The 20472-nt window shown below is 40.5% G+C and overlaps 1 protein-coding gene and 1 pseudogene across 1 annotated transcript in view; both read right to left on the bottom strand.

The window, feature by feature from the left end:
- MTIF2 (mitochondrial translational initiation factor 2) overlaps positions 1-12414 on the bottom strand; it is a 30016-nt gene extending 17602 nt beyond the window's left edge. The window contains exons 1-4 of the mRNA XM_045979383.1: positions 12333-12414; positions 11775-12023; positions 10315-10537; positions 9823-9934 (exon numbers count right to left, since the gene is read on the bottom strand). Coding sequence (XP_045835339.1) covers positions 9823-9934; positions 10315-10530 — 328 coding nt within the window. The 5' untranslated portion in view covers positions 10531-10537; positions 11775-12023; positions 12333-12414. The remainder of the gene's footprint in view (positions 1-9822; positions 9935-10314; positions 10538-11774; positions 12024-12332) is intronic.
- Positions 12415-12591: 177 nt separating this feature from the next.
- Positions 12592-17816, bottom strand: LOC123925688 (annotated as a pseudogene).
- Between the last annotated feature and the right edge of the window lie 2656 nt (positions 17817-20472).

Raw genomic sequence — 20472 nt, 5'->3', positions numbered from 1 at the left:
CTTTAAAAAAAAATGCATAGTAACGTATTATTTTATCTTTACCCACAACTTAAACATTTACAAATAGAAAAGTGCCCAAAGCATTTCAACCAGAAATATTACATCTTAAGTTATTTTAATTGACCCAGGGGAGGAAAAAAAATTTCCTTACATTGCTAATGCAGTAGTTAAAAACATTTACCATTTTTTTTTTTTTTTTAAGATTCCACTTATTCATTTGACAGAGAGAGAGAAAGATCACAAGTAGGCAGAGAAGCAGGTAGAGAGAGAGGCGGGGGAAGCAGGCTCCCCGCCAAGCGGAGATCCCGATGCGGGGCTCGATCCCAGGACCCTGAGATCATGACCTGAGCCGAAGGCAGAGGCTTTAACCCACTGAGCCACCCAGGCGCCCCTACCATTTTTTTTTTAAGTAGGCTCCATACCCAGCATGGAGTGCAGCATAGGTCTTGAATTCATGACCCTGAAATTGAGATGAGTTGAGGTCAAGGGTCGGATACTTAACTAAGCCACCCAGGTGCCCCAAATCTACTCACCATCTTTAATTCCAATGAGATGCAAATATAATATTAAATAAACTTCAAATAAGTAATTTTTATTTAAATCATGGCATATCAGTTTTGGGTCTACAGCATCAATCCATAGGATTAAATTTATATTTTAATTATTTGGCAGTACAAAAGAATTATTACAGTTATGGGTGGGGGGCGGGGGCAGCCAATGTTTAAAAAAAAAGACTCCTCAGGGAGACTGTGTGGGCTCAGTCAGTTAAGCATCTGCCTTGTGATTTCAGCTCAGGCCATCATCTCATGGGTCCTGGGAGAAAGATGCCTCAGGCCCTCGGCTCAGTAGGGAGTCGGCTTGGGATTCTCTTTCCCTCTCCCTCTGCCTCTCCCCCTACCTGTGTAGTGTGTGCGCATGCGTGCCCATTCTTTCTCTCTCTCTCTCCCCGTCTAAAATAAATAAGCAGATATAAAAAAAAAAGAATCCTCAACTTTAAGTGATAAATACAGAAATATTTATGCACTGACAAATTAATAACTATCACTGGCTTATGCATATATTATGCTTATTTTCCATTCCTTCTGCTTTCATATATATATGAAAAATGCCAGTAATAAGTTTTCTAAAAATCACATCTATTACCAATATTATTTATAAAATTATATCAGTACAGTTTTCCTTGGAAAAACTGTCAATGATACAGTCATATGTATTTGTTCTCAAAGTTTTTTTAATAAAATGATTATATAATCCAATTGCAAAGTTTATAAAAATGCAAGACTGGGTGAATTTTCTTTTTTTTTCTTTTTAAAGATTTTATTTATTTATTTGACACAGAGAGAGAAGTATCACAAGGAGGCAGAGAAGCAGGCAGACAGAGGGGGAAGCAGGCTCCCCGCTGAGCAGAGAGCCCGATGCAGGACTTGATCCTAGAACCCTGAGATCATGAAGCAAGCTGAAGGCCGAGGCCCAACCCACTGAGCCACCCAGGCGCCCCAAGACTGGTGAATTTTCTATTCTTTGTAAGGATGTACATGTACAAAGAGTAGTAACACTTTCAGAAAGTAAATACGTTAAAATTCTAACTCGCCGTAATTCACAAAATAACAATTCTTGAGAGATAATTTGGTCTGTGAAAAACAGCATGGTCTATGTAGCCATACTCCCTGAGATCAAATCCTCACTTTATCACATACTGTGGGAATTATTTACCCTCTCCATGCCTCAGTTTCTCAACCTATAAATGGGGGTAATAATTACATCTACCTGTAGTGCATTGTGAGAATTACATGAGTTAATATATATAAAGTACTGGTACATAGTAACAGCTCAATAATATGACTTATTATTTTTTTCTGTTTTTCCAAGAGTCTGCCTTGTCACTTTATTTTGCTACAATAGCAGGCTATTTCTTATTTACTGAAATCTTTTTAAATTTTATTTATTTATTTTTGAGAGAGAATGTGCTCACACAGACTGGGGGAGAGAGGGCAAAGGAGGGGGAGAAGCAGACTTCCCACTGGGCAGGGAGCCTGAGGTGGGGCTCAACCCCAGAATCCTGGGATCATGATCTGAGCCAAAGGCAAATGCTTAATCGACTGAGCCACCCAGCTGCCCCATTTACTGAGTTGTAATGTTTGTTAATAATGAGAACTCAAATTTTGTTCCAATAATCCTAAATTAGTAATAAATACACCAACTGTGCAATGCAGGAATTAAAAAAATGACAAGATGCTATATACATTTATAAACAAAATAGTATTATTAAAAGTTACTATTGGGGCACCTAGGTGGCTCAGTGGGTTAAAGCCTCTGCCTTTCGCTTAGATCATGATCTCAGGGTCCCGGGATCGAGCCCCACATCAGGCTCCTTGCTCGGCAGGGAGCCTGCTTCCCTACCTCTCTCTGCCTGCCTCTCTGCCTACTTGTGATCTCTGTCTGTCAAATAAATAAATAAAATCTTTAAAAAAAAAAAAAAGTTACTATTAAGGGGCGCCTGAGTGGCTCAGTGGGTTAAGCCTCTGCCTTTGGCTGAGGCCATGATCTTAGGGTCCTGGGATCAAACCCTGAATCAGGCTCTCTGCTCAGTAGGGAGCCTGCTTCCTCCTCTCTCTCTGCCTGCCTCTGATCTCTCTCTCTCAAAAAAAATAAATAAAATCTTAAAAAAAAGAAAGAAAAAAGTTACTATTAAAAATATTTTTCTGGAGGGGGAGGAGTCAAGATGGCGGAGAAATAGCAGCCTGAGACTACATCAGGTAGCAGGAGATCAGCTCGATAGCTTATCTAAACATTGCAAACACCTACAAATCCAACGGGAGAGTGAAGAGAAGAAGAACAGCAACTCTAGAAACAGAAAATCAACCACTTTCTGAAAGGTAGGACTGGCGGAGAAGTGAATCTAAAACGACGGGAAGCTAGACCACGGGAGGAGGGGCCGGCTCCCGGCAAGCGGCGGAGCAACGGAGCACAAAATCAGGACTTTTAAAAGTCTGTTCCACTGAGGGACTTTGCTCCAGGGGCTAAACCGGGGTGAAGCCCATGCGGGGCCAGCGTGGCCCCAGGCCCCGCAGGGTCACAGAAGGATCGGGGGTGTCGGAGTGTAGGAGAGCTCGCAGGTATTAGAACGGAGAAGCCGGCTGCAGAGACAGAGCCGAGGACTGAACTCTCAGCTCGGGGTTACCTTGAACTGGTCGCGGGCTGGGTGAGCTCGGAGCGCGGCTAGAGGCTGGGGATACGGGAGTGATTGGGTGCTGTCCTCTGGGGGCGCACTGAGGAGTGGGGCCCCAGGCTCTCGGCTCCTCCGGGCCGGAGACTGGGAGGCCGCCATTTTCATTCCCGTCCTCCGGAACTCTACGGAAAGCGTTCAGGGAACAAAAGCTCCCAAAAGCGAACCCGAGCCGATTACTTAGTCCGGCTGCCGGTAAGGGCGGTGCAATCCCGCCTCAGGCAAAGACACTTGAGAGTCACTACAACAGGCCCCTCCCCCAGAAGATCAACAAAATATCCAGCCAGGACGAAGTTCATCTATCAAGGAGAAAGCAGATTCAATTCCTAAGACAGCAGAGCAATTCCAGAGGAGGAGAAAGCAAAGCACGGAACTCATGGCTTTCTCCCCATGATTCTTTAGTCTTGCGGCTACTTCAATTTTTTTTTCTTTTTTCAATTTTTTTCTCTTTTTTTCAATTTTTTTTTCTTTTTTCTTTTTTCTTCTGCTAAATTTTTTAAAACTTTTACCCTTTTCTTTTTTAACATTTTTTGACTAGTTCATCTAAATATATATATTTTTTCTTTCTTTTTTATATTTTTTTATTTGTTTTATTTTTTAAATTTTTTTCTTTCTTTTTTTTTTTTCTTTTTTTTCAGAAGCTGTTTTTATCCCCTTTCTCCCCCCACAATTTGGGGTCTCTTCTGATTTGGTTACAGCGCATTTTTCCGGGGTCTTTGCCACCCTTTTAGTAGTTTATTTGCTCCTTCATATCCTCTTATCTGGACAAAATGACAAGGCGGAAAAAATCACCACAAACAAAAGAACAAGAGACAGTACTGAAGGCTAGGGACCTAATCAACACAGACATGGGTAATATGTCAGATCAAGAGTTCAGAATGACGATTCTGAACATTCTAGCCGGGCTCGAAAAAGGCATGGAAGATATTAGAGAAACCCTCTCTGGAGATATTAAAGCCCTTTCTGGAGAAATTAAAGAACTAAAATCTAACCAAGTTGAAATAAAAAAAGCTATTAATGAGGTGCAATCAAAAATGGAGGCTCTCACTGCTAGGATAAATGAGGCAGAAGAAAGAATTAGTGATATAGAAGACCAAATGACAGAGAATAAGGAAGCCGAGCAAAAGAGGGACAAACAGCTACTGGACCATGAGGGGAGAATTTGAGAGATAAGTGACACCATAAGACGAAACAACATTAGAATAATTGGGATTCCAGAAGAAGAAGAAACAGAGAGGGGAGCAGAAGGTCTATTGGAGAGAATCATTGGAGAGAATTTCCCTAATATGACAAAGGGAACAAGCATCAAAATCCAGGAGATGCAGAGAACCCCCCTCAAAGTCAACAAGAATAGGTCCACACCCCGTCACCTAATAGTAAAATTTACAAGTCTTAGTGACAAAGAGAAAATCCTGAAAGCAGCCCGAGAAAAGAAGTCTGTAACATACAATGGTAAAAATATTAGATTGGCGGCAGACTTATCCACAGAGACCTGGCAGGCCAGAAAGAGCTGGCATGATATATTCAGAGCACTCAACGAGAAAAACATGCAGCCAAGAATACTCTATCCAGCTAGGCTATCATTCAAAATAGAAGGAGAGATCAAAAGCTTCCAGGACAAACAAAAACTGAAAGAATTTGCAAACACCAAACCAGCTCTACAGGAAATATTGAAAGGGGTCCTCTAAGCAAAGAGAGAGCCTAAAAGTAGTAGATCAGAAAGGTACAGAGACAATATACAGTAACAGTCACCTTACAGGCTAATAATGGCACTAAATTCATATCTCTCAATAGTTACCCTGAATGTTAATGGGCTAAATGCCCCAATCAAAAGACACAGGGTATCAGAATGGATAAAAAAACAAAACCCATCAGTATGTTGCCTACAAGAAACTCATTTTAGACGCGAAGACACCTCCAGATTTAAAGTGAGGGGGTGGAAAACAATTTACCATGCTAGTGGGCATCAGAAGAAAGCTGGGGTGGCAATCCTTCTATCAGATCAATTAGATTTTAAGCCAAAGACTATAATAAGAGATGAGGAAGGACACTATATCCTACTCAAAGGGTCTGTCCAACAAGAAGATCTAACAATTTTAAATATCTATGCCCCTAACGTGGGAGCAGCCAACTATATCAACCAATTAATAACAAAATCAAAGAAACACATCAATAATAATACAATAATAGTAGGGGACTTGAACACTCCCCTCACTGAAATGGACAGATCATCCAAGCAAAAGATCAACAAGGAAATAAAGGCCTTAAATGACACACTGGACCAGATGGACATCACAGATCTATTCAGAACATTTCATCCCAAAGCAACAGAATACACATTCTTCTCTAGTGCACATGGAACCTTCTCCAGAATAGATCACATCCTGGGTCACAAATCAGGTCTCAACTGGTATCAAAAGATTAGGATTATTCCCTGCATATTTTCAGACCACAATGCTCTGAAGCTAGAACTCAATCACAAGAGGAAAGCTGGAAAGAACCCAAATACATGGAGACTAAACAGCATCCTTCTAAAGAATGAATGGGTTAACCAGGAAATTAAAGAAGAATTGAAAAAATTCATGGAAACAAATGATAATGAAAACACAACAGTTCAAAATCTGTGGGACACAGCAAAGGCAGTCCTGAGAGGAAAATATATAGCGGTACAAGCCTTTCTCAAGAAACAAGAAAGGTCTCAAGTACACAACCTAACCCTACACGTAAAGGAGCTGGAGAAAGAACAAGAAAGAAACCCTAAACCCAGCAGGAGAAGAGAAATCATAAAGATCAGAGCAGAAATCAATGAAATAGAAACCAAAAAAACAATAGAAAAAATCAATGAAACTAGGAGCTGGTTTTTTGAAAGAATCAATAAGATTGATAAACCCCTGGCCAGACTCATCAAAAAGAAAAGAGAAAGGACCCAAATAAATAAAATCATGAATGAAAGAGGAGAGATCACAACTAACACCAAAGAAATACAGACAATTATAAGAACATACTATGAGCAACTCTACGCCAACAAATTGGACAATCTGGAAGAAATGGATGCATTCCTAGAGACATATAAACTACCACAACTGAACCAGGAAGAAATAGAAAACCTGAACAGGCCCATAACCAGTAAGGAGATTGAAACAGTCATCAAAAATCTCCAAACAAACAAAAGCCCAGGGCCAGACGGCTTCCCAGGGGAATTCTACCAAACATTTAAAGAAGAACTCATTCCTATTCTCCTGAAACTGTTTCAAAAAATAGAAATGGAAGGAAAACTTCCAAACTCATTTTATGAGGCCAGCATCACCTTGATCCCCAAACCAGACAAGGATCCCACCAAAAAAGAGAACTACAGACCAATATCCTTGATGAACACAGACGCAAAAATTCTCGCCAAAATACTAGCCAATAGGATTCAACAGTACATTAAAAGGATTATTCACCACGATCAAGTGGGATTTATTCCAGGGCTGCAGGGTTGGTTCAACATCCGCAAATCAATCAATGTGATAGAACACATTAATAGAAGAAAGAACAAGAACCATATGATACTCTCAATAGATGCTGAAAAAGCATTTGACAAAGTACGGCATCCCTTCCTGATCAAAACTCTTCAAAGTGTGGGGATAGAGGGCACATACCTCAATATTATCAAAGCCATCTATGAAAAACCCACCGCAAATATCATTCTCAATGAAGAAAAACTGAAAGCTTTTCCGTTAAGGTCAGGAACACGGCAGGGATGTCCATTATCACCACTGCTATTCAACATAGTACTAGAAGTCCTAGCCTCAGCAATCAGACAACAAAAAGAAATTAAAGGCATCCAAATTGGTAAAGAAGAAGTCAAACTATCACTCTTCGCAGATGATATGATACTATATGTGGAAAACCCAAAAGACTCCACTCCAAAACTGCTAGAACTTGTACAGGAATTCAGTAAAGTGTCAGGATATAAAATCAATGCACAGAAATCAGTTGCATTTCTGTACACCAACAACAAGACTGAAGAAAGAGAAATTAAGGAGTCAATCCCATTTACAATTGTACCCAAAACTATAAGATACCTAGGAATAAACCTAACCAAAGAGACTAAGAATCTATACACAGAAAATTATAAAGTACTCATGAAAGAAATTGAGGAAGACACCAAAAAATGGAAAAATGTTCCATGCTCCTGGATTGGAAGAATAAATATTGTGAAAATGTCTATGCTACCTAAAGCAATCTACACATTTAATGCAATCCCTATCAAAATACCATCCATTTTTTTCAAAGAAATGGAACAAATAATCCTAAAATTTATATGGAACCAGAAAAGACCTCGAATAGCCAAAGGAATATTGAAGAACAAAGCCAAAGTTGGTGGCATCACAATTCCGGACTTCAAGCTCTATTACAAAGCTGTCATCATCAAGACAGCATGGTACTGGCACAAAAACAGACACATAGATCAGTGGAACAGAATAGAGAGCCCAGAAATCGACTCTCAACTCTATGGTCAACTAATCTTCGACAAAGCAGGAAAGAATGTCCAATGGAAAAAAGACAGCCTCTTCAATAAATGGTGCTGGGAAAATTGGATAGCCACATGCAGAAAAATGAAATTGGACCACTTCCTTACACCACACACGAAAATAGATTCCAAATGGATGAAGGACCTCAATGTGAGAAAGGAATCCATCAAAATCCTTGAGGAGAATGCAGGCAGCAACCTCTTCGACCTCAGCCATAGCAACATCTTCCTAGGAACAACGGCAAAGGCAAGGGAAGCAAGGGCAAAAATGAACTGTTGGGATTTCATCAAGATCAAAAGCTTTTGCACAGCAAAGGAAACAGTTAACAAAACCAAAAGACAACTGACAGAATGGGAGAAGATATTTGCAAACGACATATCAGATAAAGGGCTAGTATCCAAAATCTATAAGGAACTTAGCAAACTCAACACCCAAAGAACAAACAATCCAATCAAGACATGGGCAGAGGACATGAACAGACATTTCTGCAAAGAAGACATCCAGATGGCCAACAGACACATGAAAAAGTGCTCCACGTCACTCGGCATCAGGGAAATACAAATCAAAACCACAATGAGATATCACCTCACACCAGTCAGAATGGCTAAAATTAACAAGTCAGGAAATGACAGATGCTGGAGAGGATGTGGAGAAAGGGGAACCCTCCTCCACTGTTGGTGGGAATGCAAGCTGGTCCAACCACTCTGGAAAACAGCATGGAGGTTCCTCAAAATGTTGAAAATAGAACTACCCTATGACCCAGCAATTGCACTACTGGGTATTTACCCTAAAGATACAAACATAGTGATCCGAAGGGGCACGTGTACCCGAATGTTTATAGCAGCAATGTCTACAATAGCCAGACTATGGAAAGAACCTAGATGTCCATCAACAGATGAATGGATCAAGAAGATGTGGTATATATACACAATGGAATACTATGCAGCCATCAAAAGAAATGAAATCTTGCCATTTGCGACGACGTGGATGGAACTAGAGCGTATCATGCTTAGTGAAATAAGTCAATCGGAGAAAGACAACTATCATATGATCTCCCTGATATGAGGACATGGAGAAGCAACATGGGGGGGTAGGGGGATAGGAGAAGAATAAATGAAACAAGATGGGATTGGGAGGGAGACAAATCATAAATGACTCTTAATCTCACAAAACAAACTGGGGGTTGCTGGGGGGAGGTGGGATTGGGAGAGGGGGAGCAGGCTATGGACATTGGGGAGGGGAGGCGAACCATAAGAGACTATGGACTCTGAAAAACAACCTGAGGGTTTTGAAGGGTCAGGGGTGGGAGGTTGGGGCAACTTGAGGGTTTTGAAGGGTCAGGGGTGGGAGGTTGGGGGAACAGGTGGTGGGTAATGGGGAGGGCACGTTTTGCATGGAGCACTGGGTGTTGTGCAAAAAGAATGAATACTGTTACGCTGAAAAAATAAATAAAATGGAAAAAAAAATATTTTTCTGCTGGCACTACAGATATTGTTACAATGAGTGAAAAAAGAAAATCAGAAATTACAGACAACAAAAAGAAAGTAAGTATATAGTACCTCAGCCCAAAATCGTTCTCTGGACTTACTCTAAAAGCCTACAGAATTTCTGAGAAAGAAGGGTTAGTGCAGATGAGAAAATCTTTTCCACTTTTTTTTTTTTTTTTAAAGATTTTATTTATTTGACAGACAGAGATTCCAAGTAGGCAGAGAGGCAGGCAGAGAGAGAGAGGAGGAAGCAGGCTCCCTGCTGAGCAGAGAACCCGATGCAAGGCTCGATCCCAGGATGCTGGGATCATAACCTGAGCCGAAGGCAGAGGCTTTAACCCACTGAGCCACCCAGGTGCCCCAAATCTTTTCCACTTTTATTTAAAGCAAAATTTTAGAGAACTATATTTGATTGGTAAAGAGAGAAGAAACTAATTAGAGTTTGTGACCTAAAGTGAAAAATACTGGAATGATTCAACATCTTTTTAAACCATCAGTCTAATTTTCATCTTTGAAAGTCTTAGTCTCATTGCAAATAAAAATGTAGGTATTCCATTTCCCATATTTTTCCTTATAAAATTATCTGACCCACCTATGTCTTTTTCCATTGCTCTGGCCAGTTCCTCAACAGTCATTCCAATCCATACCTCCACCTCTTTTTTGGATTTCGTTGAAAATAACTGAGATTTCTGTGATCTTTCTTCCTATTAAAAATTCAGGATGCATACAGAAGAAAAAAAAAAAAACTTTAAGTGACAGTGCAGATTTATTCTGGAATATCTACCACAATAACAACTCCTATTTCTACCAACAGTCCCATAAGTGGTTAAACCTTAGATTAAAATTTATCATTGTATGCCCCTACTCCACTATCATATACTAATTTCCAAGTAATCAAATTCATCAGCATTAATGAATAACAAACTAGAACGTGCCTTCTTCACAAAGATTTACTGCCTGAAGTCCAGCATTAAGGAATAAAATTCTATAATGACAATATACCCAAAATGAATTTCTACTCATGGCTGTAGGCACTTTCATCTCAGACCAAATAATATAGTAACCGACAGAAATCTGTAACTACCTTCTTTGTTACTAGAAGCCTATATTGAGATAAAGCCGCCCCAATGAGCGGGTCTGTTTGCCAGGGCCGAACGCAGAGCTGAGCTGTCCACACCGGGTAAGCAGATGAAAACACATGATTCCACTGTGCTAACCTTCTCTGACCCAGGCTGTGCAGCTGCCTAAAGACAGTGTGAAATCGTAGCAAGTTCTCCAATTTCAGTATCTTCTGGTTCATGTTTCCCCTGGAGAAAGTTTTAAAGTAATATCTTGGTTAATATGAAAATCAAGTTAGCAAATATTAAGTGGATTTCTACTCCATGAAAAACACTGTGCTAGAGTTACAACAATAAGTACAGCTAGATTCCCGCCCTGAAGGAACTCACGGCTAATTCAGGGAGATGGAATTTCATACTAAATACCCTCTAGATGTTAACAACCTTTATTGTTAATGTTCCTACCACAACAGAACTGAAATACAATTTACAAAGGGATTTTTTTTTCATTCTTGAAACATCAACTAACCAGATCACAACTAGAGTGACTTTTCTAAAATGCAATTTTGAACTTACCAGCTCTTTGCTAAACACCCTCCAGTGGCTGGCCATTATCCCCTTTCACGAAAACATGGTATATAAGGACCCATTATCTGCCCTCTGCTAACCTCTCACTTCATCTCTTACGCTCTTATAGTCCCCTCCCTCCTATCTCCGAGCTATCTCTGACCCCCCTATAATCTCCAATGGCTTGTCATCTAATTTTTGAATCCTTGCATATGCTATCTCTACTTGGAACTGTCTTTCAAGCCTCAATATTTTTCCCTCTTCCGACCTCCCTCTCCCCCAAAAAAGATGAGTGGGAAGGAGGCACCTAATAAATACCTACTGAATAATGGCTTTTGAATGTTATTCTTGTAATGAAAGAAGAGTTACCTAAGAGAAAACTGCAACAGAACTTAATAGTGTAGTTCAGAACTCGGGAATATAGTTATTTTCTCCTTGAGTTCTTTCTGCTCTCAGTACTGCATTTCTACAGCTTTGCTTTTCCGTTTTTAAAGAGCCACTAAAATAATGTAAGAGGTACAGGTTTTCTCCTCAACAAACATTTCTTGAGTACCACCTTCCAGACATTACATTTGAGGGCGCTGATTCAAAGTTTAAAGAGCCAGAGTCCCTTCCTTCAGAATTTACTGTCCTTAAAAGTTCCAACATAAGATTCTTAGGCACATGAAACACCTCAAGAATGGCACATTTTAAAAAAATCTTACTTAGGTCCATGTCCCTGGCCTAAGAAGTAAAGGGATTCATTCCTCTAAGAAGAAGAATTTTAATGAGCCTTAAACCAGATGTAACACGGGAATAAATTAGCAGAATGGAAAGAAAAGCACCACATGGAGAACTAACCAAAGCACAGACAGATAACTGAAAAACACACTGGGCGGGGGGGGAATAATGCAGGTGTGAAAACTGGAAGGAACCTTACTTGCTACTTATTCCAAGCTCCTCATTTCATAGAAAAGGAAAACGAAGAGTCCAGAGAGGTCAAAAAGATTTCTCCAAGGTCATAACACCAGTTAATGACAGTCAGGCCGAGAAGACAGGCTGACTCCCAATTCGCGGTTCTTTCGCAGCGAGGCTATCCTCACCATGGAACCCGAAAAGAGATGCTAGAAATACGTAGCTGAGTTAGTGGAAACGGCTTAACGTAGGAGCTGTCAGCTTTGGAATTTATCTGAAAGGTAAAAAGAAGTCATTGTAGAAAAACGACGGCCCTCGAACCCGGCGAAAACTTCGCCTGGAACCCGGGCCGGGAAAGCTTGGGCCCAGGGCATGCGGGGCGCGCGGGGCGCGCGGGAAGCGAGAGCGATTCCGCCGCTCCCGGCCGAATAAAGCTTTCGCTACGCCAGGGGCGGGGTCCCGCCGGGATTAAAGCCCTCGCAGAAAGGCTTCCGATCCCTCAGTGTTTATAGCCGGTGCCACTGCCACTTCAGGCCAACAATACACGCCCCCCGGGACGACCCGGCAAGGGAACCCCACTCACTTCTCTGCTACATTTGGCCGTGGGCGACCGGACTCCGAAGCAAGGCGGAGATCACCTTGCGGGCCCGGGACAAAATCCGTCAGCCCATCAGTCCGTCCCCGAAAAGGTCCCCGACGGACTTCCGGTACTGCCGGAAGAGGTCCTTCCCGAAAATAGGAACCCCGAATCCGAAATAACTGCGGCGGCCACGAGTGGAATGCGGGAGGTTCCCCAGTAGGCGCCCAGAGGTTGGGTTGGGGGTCGGGGGGTGGGCGCTACTTCAACCTGCGGCAGCCTCCCAGGGGCGGCAGTCGCTTCGGCACATCCCTTCACTTTCTGGAAGTCCCTTAGTGCTACACTGGGGCTTGAGCTGCCTTGGTGTTGCAATGTGGGAGAAATTATATGCTTTTAAAAGACACATACCTAACGAGCGAAAAATGCGAGGGAATGTGGTGATAGAACCAGCTAGCACTGGGCGAGAGGCGCATTCTCTTTCAAAAGTCGCCTCATTTATGGGTAGACAGAGTTCCAGTGTCAGCTCATTCCCCGTGGTGTAGGCTTGGGGACGTTGTGTGAACTCTCTGTGCCTCGGTTCTGCACGATGGTAATGATAGCAGCTGCTTTATGGAAGAGCAGTAAGGTTTGCAAGAACACCTGATTCATAATAAGGGTTTGCTGTTGCGACTATTACAGCTCCCTCCCAGAGCACTCCCGCAGCTTGATTGGTCATGATGTCTTTTGGGCTGTCCCCTTGACCGTAACCTGCACCCTCTCTTAAGAGTGTAAGTATTGTTTTAACTCCGTCCTCAAGGTCTAACGCTACCCTTGGTACAGAAGAATTTCTTACTCAAATGCATACTTACCTCCCATAATCTGCCTCCTAAGTCATGCCTCCTCCCCTTGATTTTTGTCTTCCCACCTGCCACAGGTGTGCAGTCAGCGTTGCTGAATGATTAATGGGAACCTCTGCCCTGGAAATTTTTTTTTTTAACGAACCTAACACCCCAACATTTGAAAACTATTACAGTTCATTCCATTTACTATCATTTTACTTACCATTTACAAACAGCCACCGAAGTGCAATTTCTACAAAAAAAATTGCTCCTTGCTTTCTTATTTTCTTTACCAAGCACTTAAAAAACAAGCAGAAATTGATTGGTAGAATATCAAAGTCGTGGTCAAATTTTAAGTGAAAATAACTGATGCTTTTCTAACCCTGAATATAATATTAGTGGAAAATTCAAGCAATACCTTGCCTTCCCCATAAGTGGCTAAAAAACAATAGAATGAGGGCAGTTAAAGGAACAGAGGAACCAACCTGGAAGACCCTAGTGGCCAAAGCTGGAAATAGTTGAGCAACAAAATAACACCATGCTGGATTACAACCCAAAGTATCAAATAAATATACATGCACTCATGCTGATAAAAAATAAACGATTGGGGGCACCTGGGTGGCTCAGTAGGTTAATCCTCTGCCTTCAGCTCAGGTCATGACCCCAGGGTGCTGGGATCGAGCCCCATATGTGGCTCCCTGCTCAGCAGGGAGCCTGCTTCCCCTCTCCCCAGCCCCGCCTGCTTCTCTGCTTACTCGTGATCTCTATCTGCCAATAAATAAATAAAAAATCTTTCAAAAAAATAAATGACTGAATGAATAAATTGGGGAGAAGGTACAAATTCTCCCTACAGGAGAATTCTATATAATACGTGTATATAACTGCCACTAAGAGGTAGAGCTTAATTCTTCTCCACTTGAGTTAGGGCTAGGCTTAGTGATTTACTTCCAGAGAATAGAGTATGGAAAAAGAAAAATAGTAACTGGCAGACACCACCTTAACCAACTGACCAAGGTAAACATCACTGGTGATGTCATGTTGATATCATGTGCCTCTTAAAATGATGTGATGGGGACCTTTTATCTCTGTAGTATCCTTCCAAAAACCCACAACTCTACTGTAATCATGGGGAAAACATCAGACAAACCCAAATTGAAGAGCATTTTATAAAACATCTGAGCAGAACTCTTCAAAACTGTCAAGGTCATGCAAAACGAGAAAAGACTACCACAGACCAGAAGAGACCAAAGAGACATTATGACTATATGCAGTGTAGGAATCCTGAATACAATTTTAGAACAGAAAAAGCACTTTAATAGAAAAACTAGTGAAATCTGAATGAATTAGTTAATTGTAATACCCCAGTGTTAACTTCTTCATTTTCACAAACGTATCATAGTTGATATAACATGTGAACATTAGAGAAAATGGGGTGGAGGATGTTTGGAAATTCTCCGCTGTCTCTGTAACTTTCTTATAATCTAAATTTATTCCAAAATTTCAAGTTTCTTTTTTAAAAATGAAAGTGAATCAAATCCTAAACCCCACCTATCCAAATGATGTTTGGTGAACATCATTCCACTTATCTCTATGTAAAAATATATGTAAACATGCAACTGTGTATAAATAAGATTCATACTATAAATGCTGCTTTTTATCTTTACAATAATATATAATGGAGGGACACCTGGGTGGCTCAGTTGGTTGAGCGGCTGCCTTCGGCTCAGGTCATGATCCTAGCGTCCTGGGATCGAGTCCCATATCGGGCTACTTGCTCAACAGGGAGCCTGCTTCTCCCTTTGCCTCTGCCTACCTCTCTGCCTACTTGTGATCTTTCTCTCTCTGTCTGTCTCTCTCTGACAAATGAATAAATAAAATCTTTAAAAATATATATATATATATAATGGAAACCTCCATGTTGATGAACATAGATCCATATTCTTCTCTTCAAATGACTGTGAAAGATCCCATTGTCTGTAAGTGCCATACTTACATAGCTACATATATGGGTTGTTTCCAGTATTTAACTCATAAACCATATTGCATTGAATAATGTTATTTTTTAAGATTTTATTTTAAGTAATCTCTACAGCCAACATGGAACTCGAACTTAAACCCCAAGGTCAAGATTGCATGCCCTACTGAGACAGCCAGGCACCTCACAATGAATATTCTTGAGTATACACCACTGGGTGCCAGATCAGTTCTTTCTCTAGAATAATGCCTGAACTGGAAGTTCTATTTCCTTTCAGTGAAGAATGGTATTTACTATCCAACCTCTGGGTATTAGGCATGTTCGTTGCTACTGGAGTTTCACTGCTCTCAAACTCTCTCTGTGGACAAAGCTAGGGAATATAGACACACATATGCACACATTTCCATCCTTATACCTTGAAAATCATGAATTCTTATTAATATCACCAATTCTAAGACCACAGGTTCACTCTAGTCTTTTCCTTTTCCACTTTTGTAACTTCATTTTTTGGCAGTGAGAAACTTGACTTTCATCAACCTTGACATATCTAATTATTTGAGCAATTCCCTTGTATGAAACTAATCTTCAGTTTGGCCACCATCCCCTTCCTTGAGCCTATGTTCTTCTTCCCTCTTTTCAGCTCAGATTCCCCAGGTCGACCCATCCCTTGAAGTGGATCCTCCACACCCTGGCTGGAGTAAAATGTTAACATCAGAGAAAACGGAACAAATGCCATTTGGGAACTCTCTCCCCTGCCTTTGCAACTTGTCTGTAATCTAAATTTACACCAATGCAGAGCTACCAGACCCCCACCTGCACCCCATTTCTGCCCTATATCTGTGGATGCCTGTCTTATTCTCATTTCTAATGGCTTTAGGACTAAATTGTTGAGAAAGGGAGGGATGCAGAAAGGGTCTTATTCCCACTTCATCTCATGTCCTTTGTTGCCCTTCTAAAAGTTTAATCATATTAACCATGAAACAAAAGTGTTTGGACATGGGAAGAGTCAACTTAACCATGAGTAATGTTTCATATTGCTATCTTCTTAGTGAGAGCCACTTCTCAGAACTATTCAATGATAGGCCAAAAAACACACTTAATGAGCATACTTGAATTGAAAGAACAGTAAAACAAAACAAAACAAACAAACAAAAAAACAGGGGTGCCTGGGTGGCTCAGTCAGTTAAGCATCTGACTCTTGGTTTCGGCTCAGATCATGATCCCAAGGTCCTGGAATCTAGTACTGCATCAGGCTCCCTGCTCAACAGGGGCCTTCTTCTCCCTCTGCCTGCTGCTCTCCCTGCTTGCGCCCTCACACTCTCTCTCCATCAAATAAATAAATAAATAAATAATTGTTTTTTAAAAAATGAAAAACAGAAGCAGCTGTATTGCATCCCTTCCCTTTCTAGCAAATGACTTTAACTTTTATTAGTTCTGCTTTTCAACTAGCCCTATCAGCCTTCTTGCCTTTCAAGATCTTGACGGAAAGCCCCCCTAGTGGGCTAGGTCACTTCAATATCCGGGCCAGCTAGAGTTCTTGGTGATAATTAGGGCTAGACTGCCTTCTGCGAAAGAGGCAAGGCGAATTGCTGCCAAGCTGGGGAGACAGTGGTGGAAGGAGCTACATTCATTTCACTGGGGCTCTTCTAGCAGGAGGACATCACAAGGAACAACATAAAAACTAGTGTCATCTGAGGAGGAACTGATCAGGGCTGTGGGAAAGCAGATCAGAATGACAAGATTTAAATGTTTTGTTTTCTGTCTCACCTGTCATTTGCTGGCTTCATAAAGCAAAGAAACCCTGAAGTCTAATTGCTAGAGAGATGGAGCCAGGAATTTTAAAACTAGAAAAGACTTGAGAACCTGAATCATGGCAATCTAAAATTATCCGGGATAGTTATAATCCTCACTTATCTCTTCAGTGCCAGTCACTTCCCAGTCACATAAATATTATATTCACTATTTTATTACAGCAGTTGTTCTTCGCGCAAGTAGCAGATTTGAAATCTGCCAATGATTTAGTTTTTCTGTTTTTCTTTTTTCCTCTTACTTTTCAACTTTTTTCTTTCAAAGGAGCGAGTTGTGTACGGGGGCGGGGGGGAATGCTTTATAGACAAGAAAAAAAACTGTGCTAGTACCAACTTGTCCTCTTCATCTTCCTCGTCTTCCTTGTCTGCCTACTTTTTCTTGTGTTTTTCATCCTTGATGACTCCTTTTTCCCCACATCAGTCTTTCCTTTAGCTCAGTGTGTATCCTTTTCATGTTTTTCGGGCAACCTGGTCACCTCCTTTTCGTGAGACTGCTTGTCAACTCCACATCCCTCCCAGGTTCTTTGCAAGGTCACCAACAGATAGGCTGGGATGTTCTCCTTTGATTTTAGGGCGATACTCAGAACAAAATGAGAAAAAGGCCACGGAAGGTATCTTGGGTGCATTGGGATCCTTGAACTTCTTTTTTTTGTTTCCCCTTTAGAGGGGATGTAAGTTTTCATTTTGCTTTCACAACCGGTCTTGCCCGCCTTTGCCACGTCTTCAAATTTTCCTTTCTCTTTCACCTCTCAGAGTACTTCTTAGAAAACTGTGAGAAGTTGACTAAAGCATTTGGGTGCTTCTTCTTGAGCTCCTAATGGCAAGTTTGCACAAAGAATGCGTATGATGACATTTTGCCTCTCAGCTTGTTAGGATCTCCTTTGCTCATGTTTTAGTATTTTCCTCAGTGAGGCAGAGTGGTCCAGCGCCCACCTGGCTCTCACTTGCCCCGCAGCACTGTCCCTATGGAACATATTCCATCTGATGTACTAAGGATGAGGCATTGTTTTTTTTTTTTTTTTAAGATTTTATTTATTTATGTGTCAGAGAGAGAGAGAGCTCTTAAACAGTGGGAGTGGCAGGCAGAAGGAGAAGCAGGATCCCCACTGAGCAAGGAGCCCCATCAGAACTAAAGGCAGACACTTCACCAACAGCCACCTAGGAGCCCCTGTTCTTTTTTTTTTAAGATTTATTTATTTACTTGAGAGAGACAGAGAGCACATATGAACAAGGGGCGGGCGGAGGTGGGGAGAGAGAGAAGAAGACTCCCTGCTGAACACGGAGCCCAACTCAGGTTTCAATCCCATGACCCTGAGATCATGACCTGAGCCCAAATCAGGAGCTAGAGGGTTAATCAACTGAGCCATCCAGGTGCCCCAAGGGTTGTTCTTTTCTTTCTTTCTCCCCCCGCCTCCACAAGGCTTGTTCTTAATGCTTTATAGTCATCTTCTTTTTCAGTTCTGCAAGATTGAATGTATTATTTTTGCACATCAGTTTTAACAAACGAGAGGGCCTGCATTATCACTGGGAAAGTACCTTGTCCAGGTCACATCCTTAGTGATAGGTGAGAGGGACCTAAATTCAAGTCTGTTTGATTCCACTGCCGTTGCTTAAACATGTACATATTTGAAAAAGCCACATTGAAAATCTTTAGGGTCTTATTCAGCTTAGAAATGTCACCTTTTGAACATACAAATATAAACATTTTTCTCACTTAATTTGGTATCAACCTATAGTTCATGATATGTAGTAAATCTCTGTGTTTCCATTAATATGACCACTGCTATTAAAGTGCTTTATGGAAAATAATAAGAGAAATAACTTGGTATATTTCTAGTGGAAAACATGATACTAATCTCCAGTAACTTCTAATAAGAGCTTTAGCAATACTCATCAAAGATGTCCGCAACGGACTTTCATCAACAATGGGATAGTTGACTCTTTATCACTAGCAACCAAATTACATAAAGGTCTTCTTTGGGTATCCTCTTGAGTTTCCTCAACTTCACTGATTTCTTCATACACAATTCCATCTCTTTAAAAATGTCTTTTTGCGCAAAGTCTTTGATTGCATTCTTTTCAGCTTTACCGAGGTATAACTGACCAAATTGTAAGATGTCTGAAGTGTACAATGTGATTATTTGGTATACATACACATTGTGAAAATATTCCTCTTCCATTGAGTTAATTAACACATCCATCATCTCACAAATTTACTTATACGGATTCATTTATTTTTTGTTGGGAACATTTGAGTTCCCCTCTCTTAACAAATTTCAGTTAGACAATACAGCATTAGATCCACACTATTATGCATTAGATCCCCTGACCTTGCTCATCTTAGAACGTTTTTACCTCCGTACCAACCTACACTTCTTATTCCTACATCCTTATCTGATCTCTTTCCCCAGTGAGTATGAAGACTTTGAAAAAGACACTTAACCTTTCTGGTGGTCAATATCTTCATTACAAAATTAAGAAGGTTAAATTCTTAGAGTATTATTTTTGAGGAGTTTAAGTGATCACGTGTCTAAAGATGTATTTCACTCTTCCCCTCAAAGAGGGAACCAACAAGATGGTAAGCCTCATTCAAAGAGAATTCAGGAGTGCCAAGTGGCTAAAAGAATGAATGCTTGAACATGTTAACATAGATAATGCTTGAAGATTGCTAACCTAGATAGGAAATTGGTTAATATCCTACACCACAACAAAGTTGTGACTTTGGGGTTTATCTTTTCTATGGGACAAAACTCATTTATATTACTATCAGTTTTCCACACATTAAGATCTACCCTTACAGAGATGTACAATACCTGTATACTAAAAATAATACATATTTATATATAAATATAAATATATTTTAAATAACTGACAAGTTATTTTAAATAATTAAATATTTAAATAAATAATTTAAAAATACCAGGTCAAAGAAGGTGACGATTCCTAGAGAATCAGAGGTTCCCCAGGAGTGCGTGCTAAACAAATCCCAGCAGGACATTGAAAGAGCAAACGGTAACCCCTTCACTCATTTCCAGGTTTTGGATAATTTTTCTTAACAGAACTAAGAGTCCTCTGAGTCCTTAGGACCATTCAATTTTAAATGGGTGTTAAAGTGAACAAAAGGAAAATATGCTGCTTCTCTGCTTCATCAACTGTCTCCTACTACATGCATTTTGTTTATGTTGTACAAAACCACTATTTCTGCAGGCAAAAAAACTGAATGTTTTCACTCGTTTCATATTTTCATTGGGAAGTAATTAAATTCAGTCTGCTCACTTATTAATTTTGTTTACATTTTAACTTTCTTCCCTTTTGAAGTCTTTGTTGAAAATACCCTCATGTGATCTTATTTGTGGAGACATTTAAAAAATATTTTTAATTTTTAATTTCTTTATTTTTATTACTTTATTTTTAATAACTTATTGATTCCATTATAAAAATACATAGAAACACAGAAATTTTTGGAAGATAGAAAATACAAAGAAAACTTTTTACAAAAATTTTTACAGCTAAGTTCCATTAGCCAGAGATAACCACTTTGAGAA

Source organism: Meles meles, chromosome 15, assembly GCF_922984935.1.
Source record: "Meles meles chromosome 15, mMelMel3.1 paternal haplotype, whole genome shotgun sequence".
In the NCBI taxonomy this organism is placed as follows: domain Eukaryota; kingdom Metazoa; phylum Chordata; class Mammalia; order Carnivora; family Mustelidae; genus Meles; species Meles meles.
This window is presented reverse-complemented; position numbering and strand designations above follow the sequence as displayed.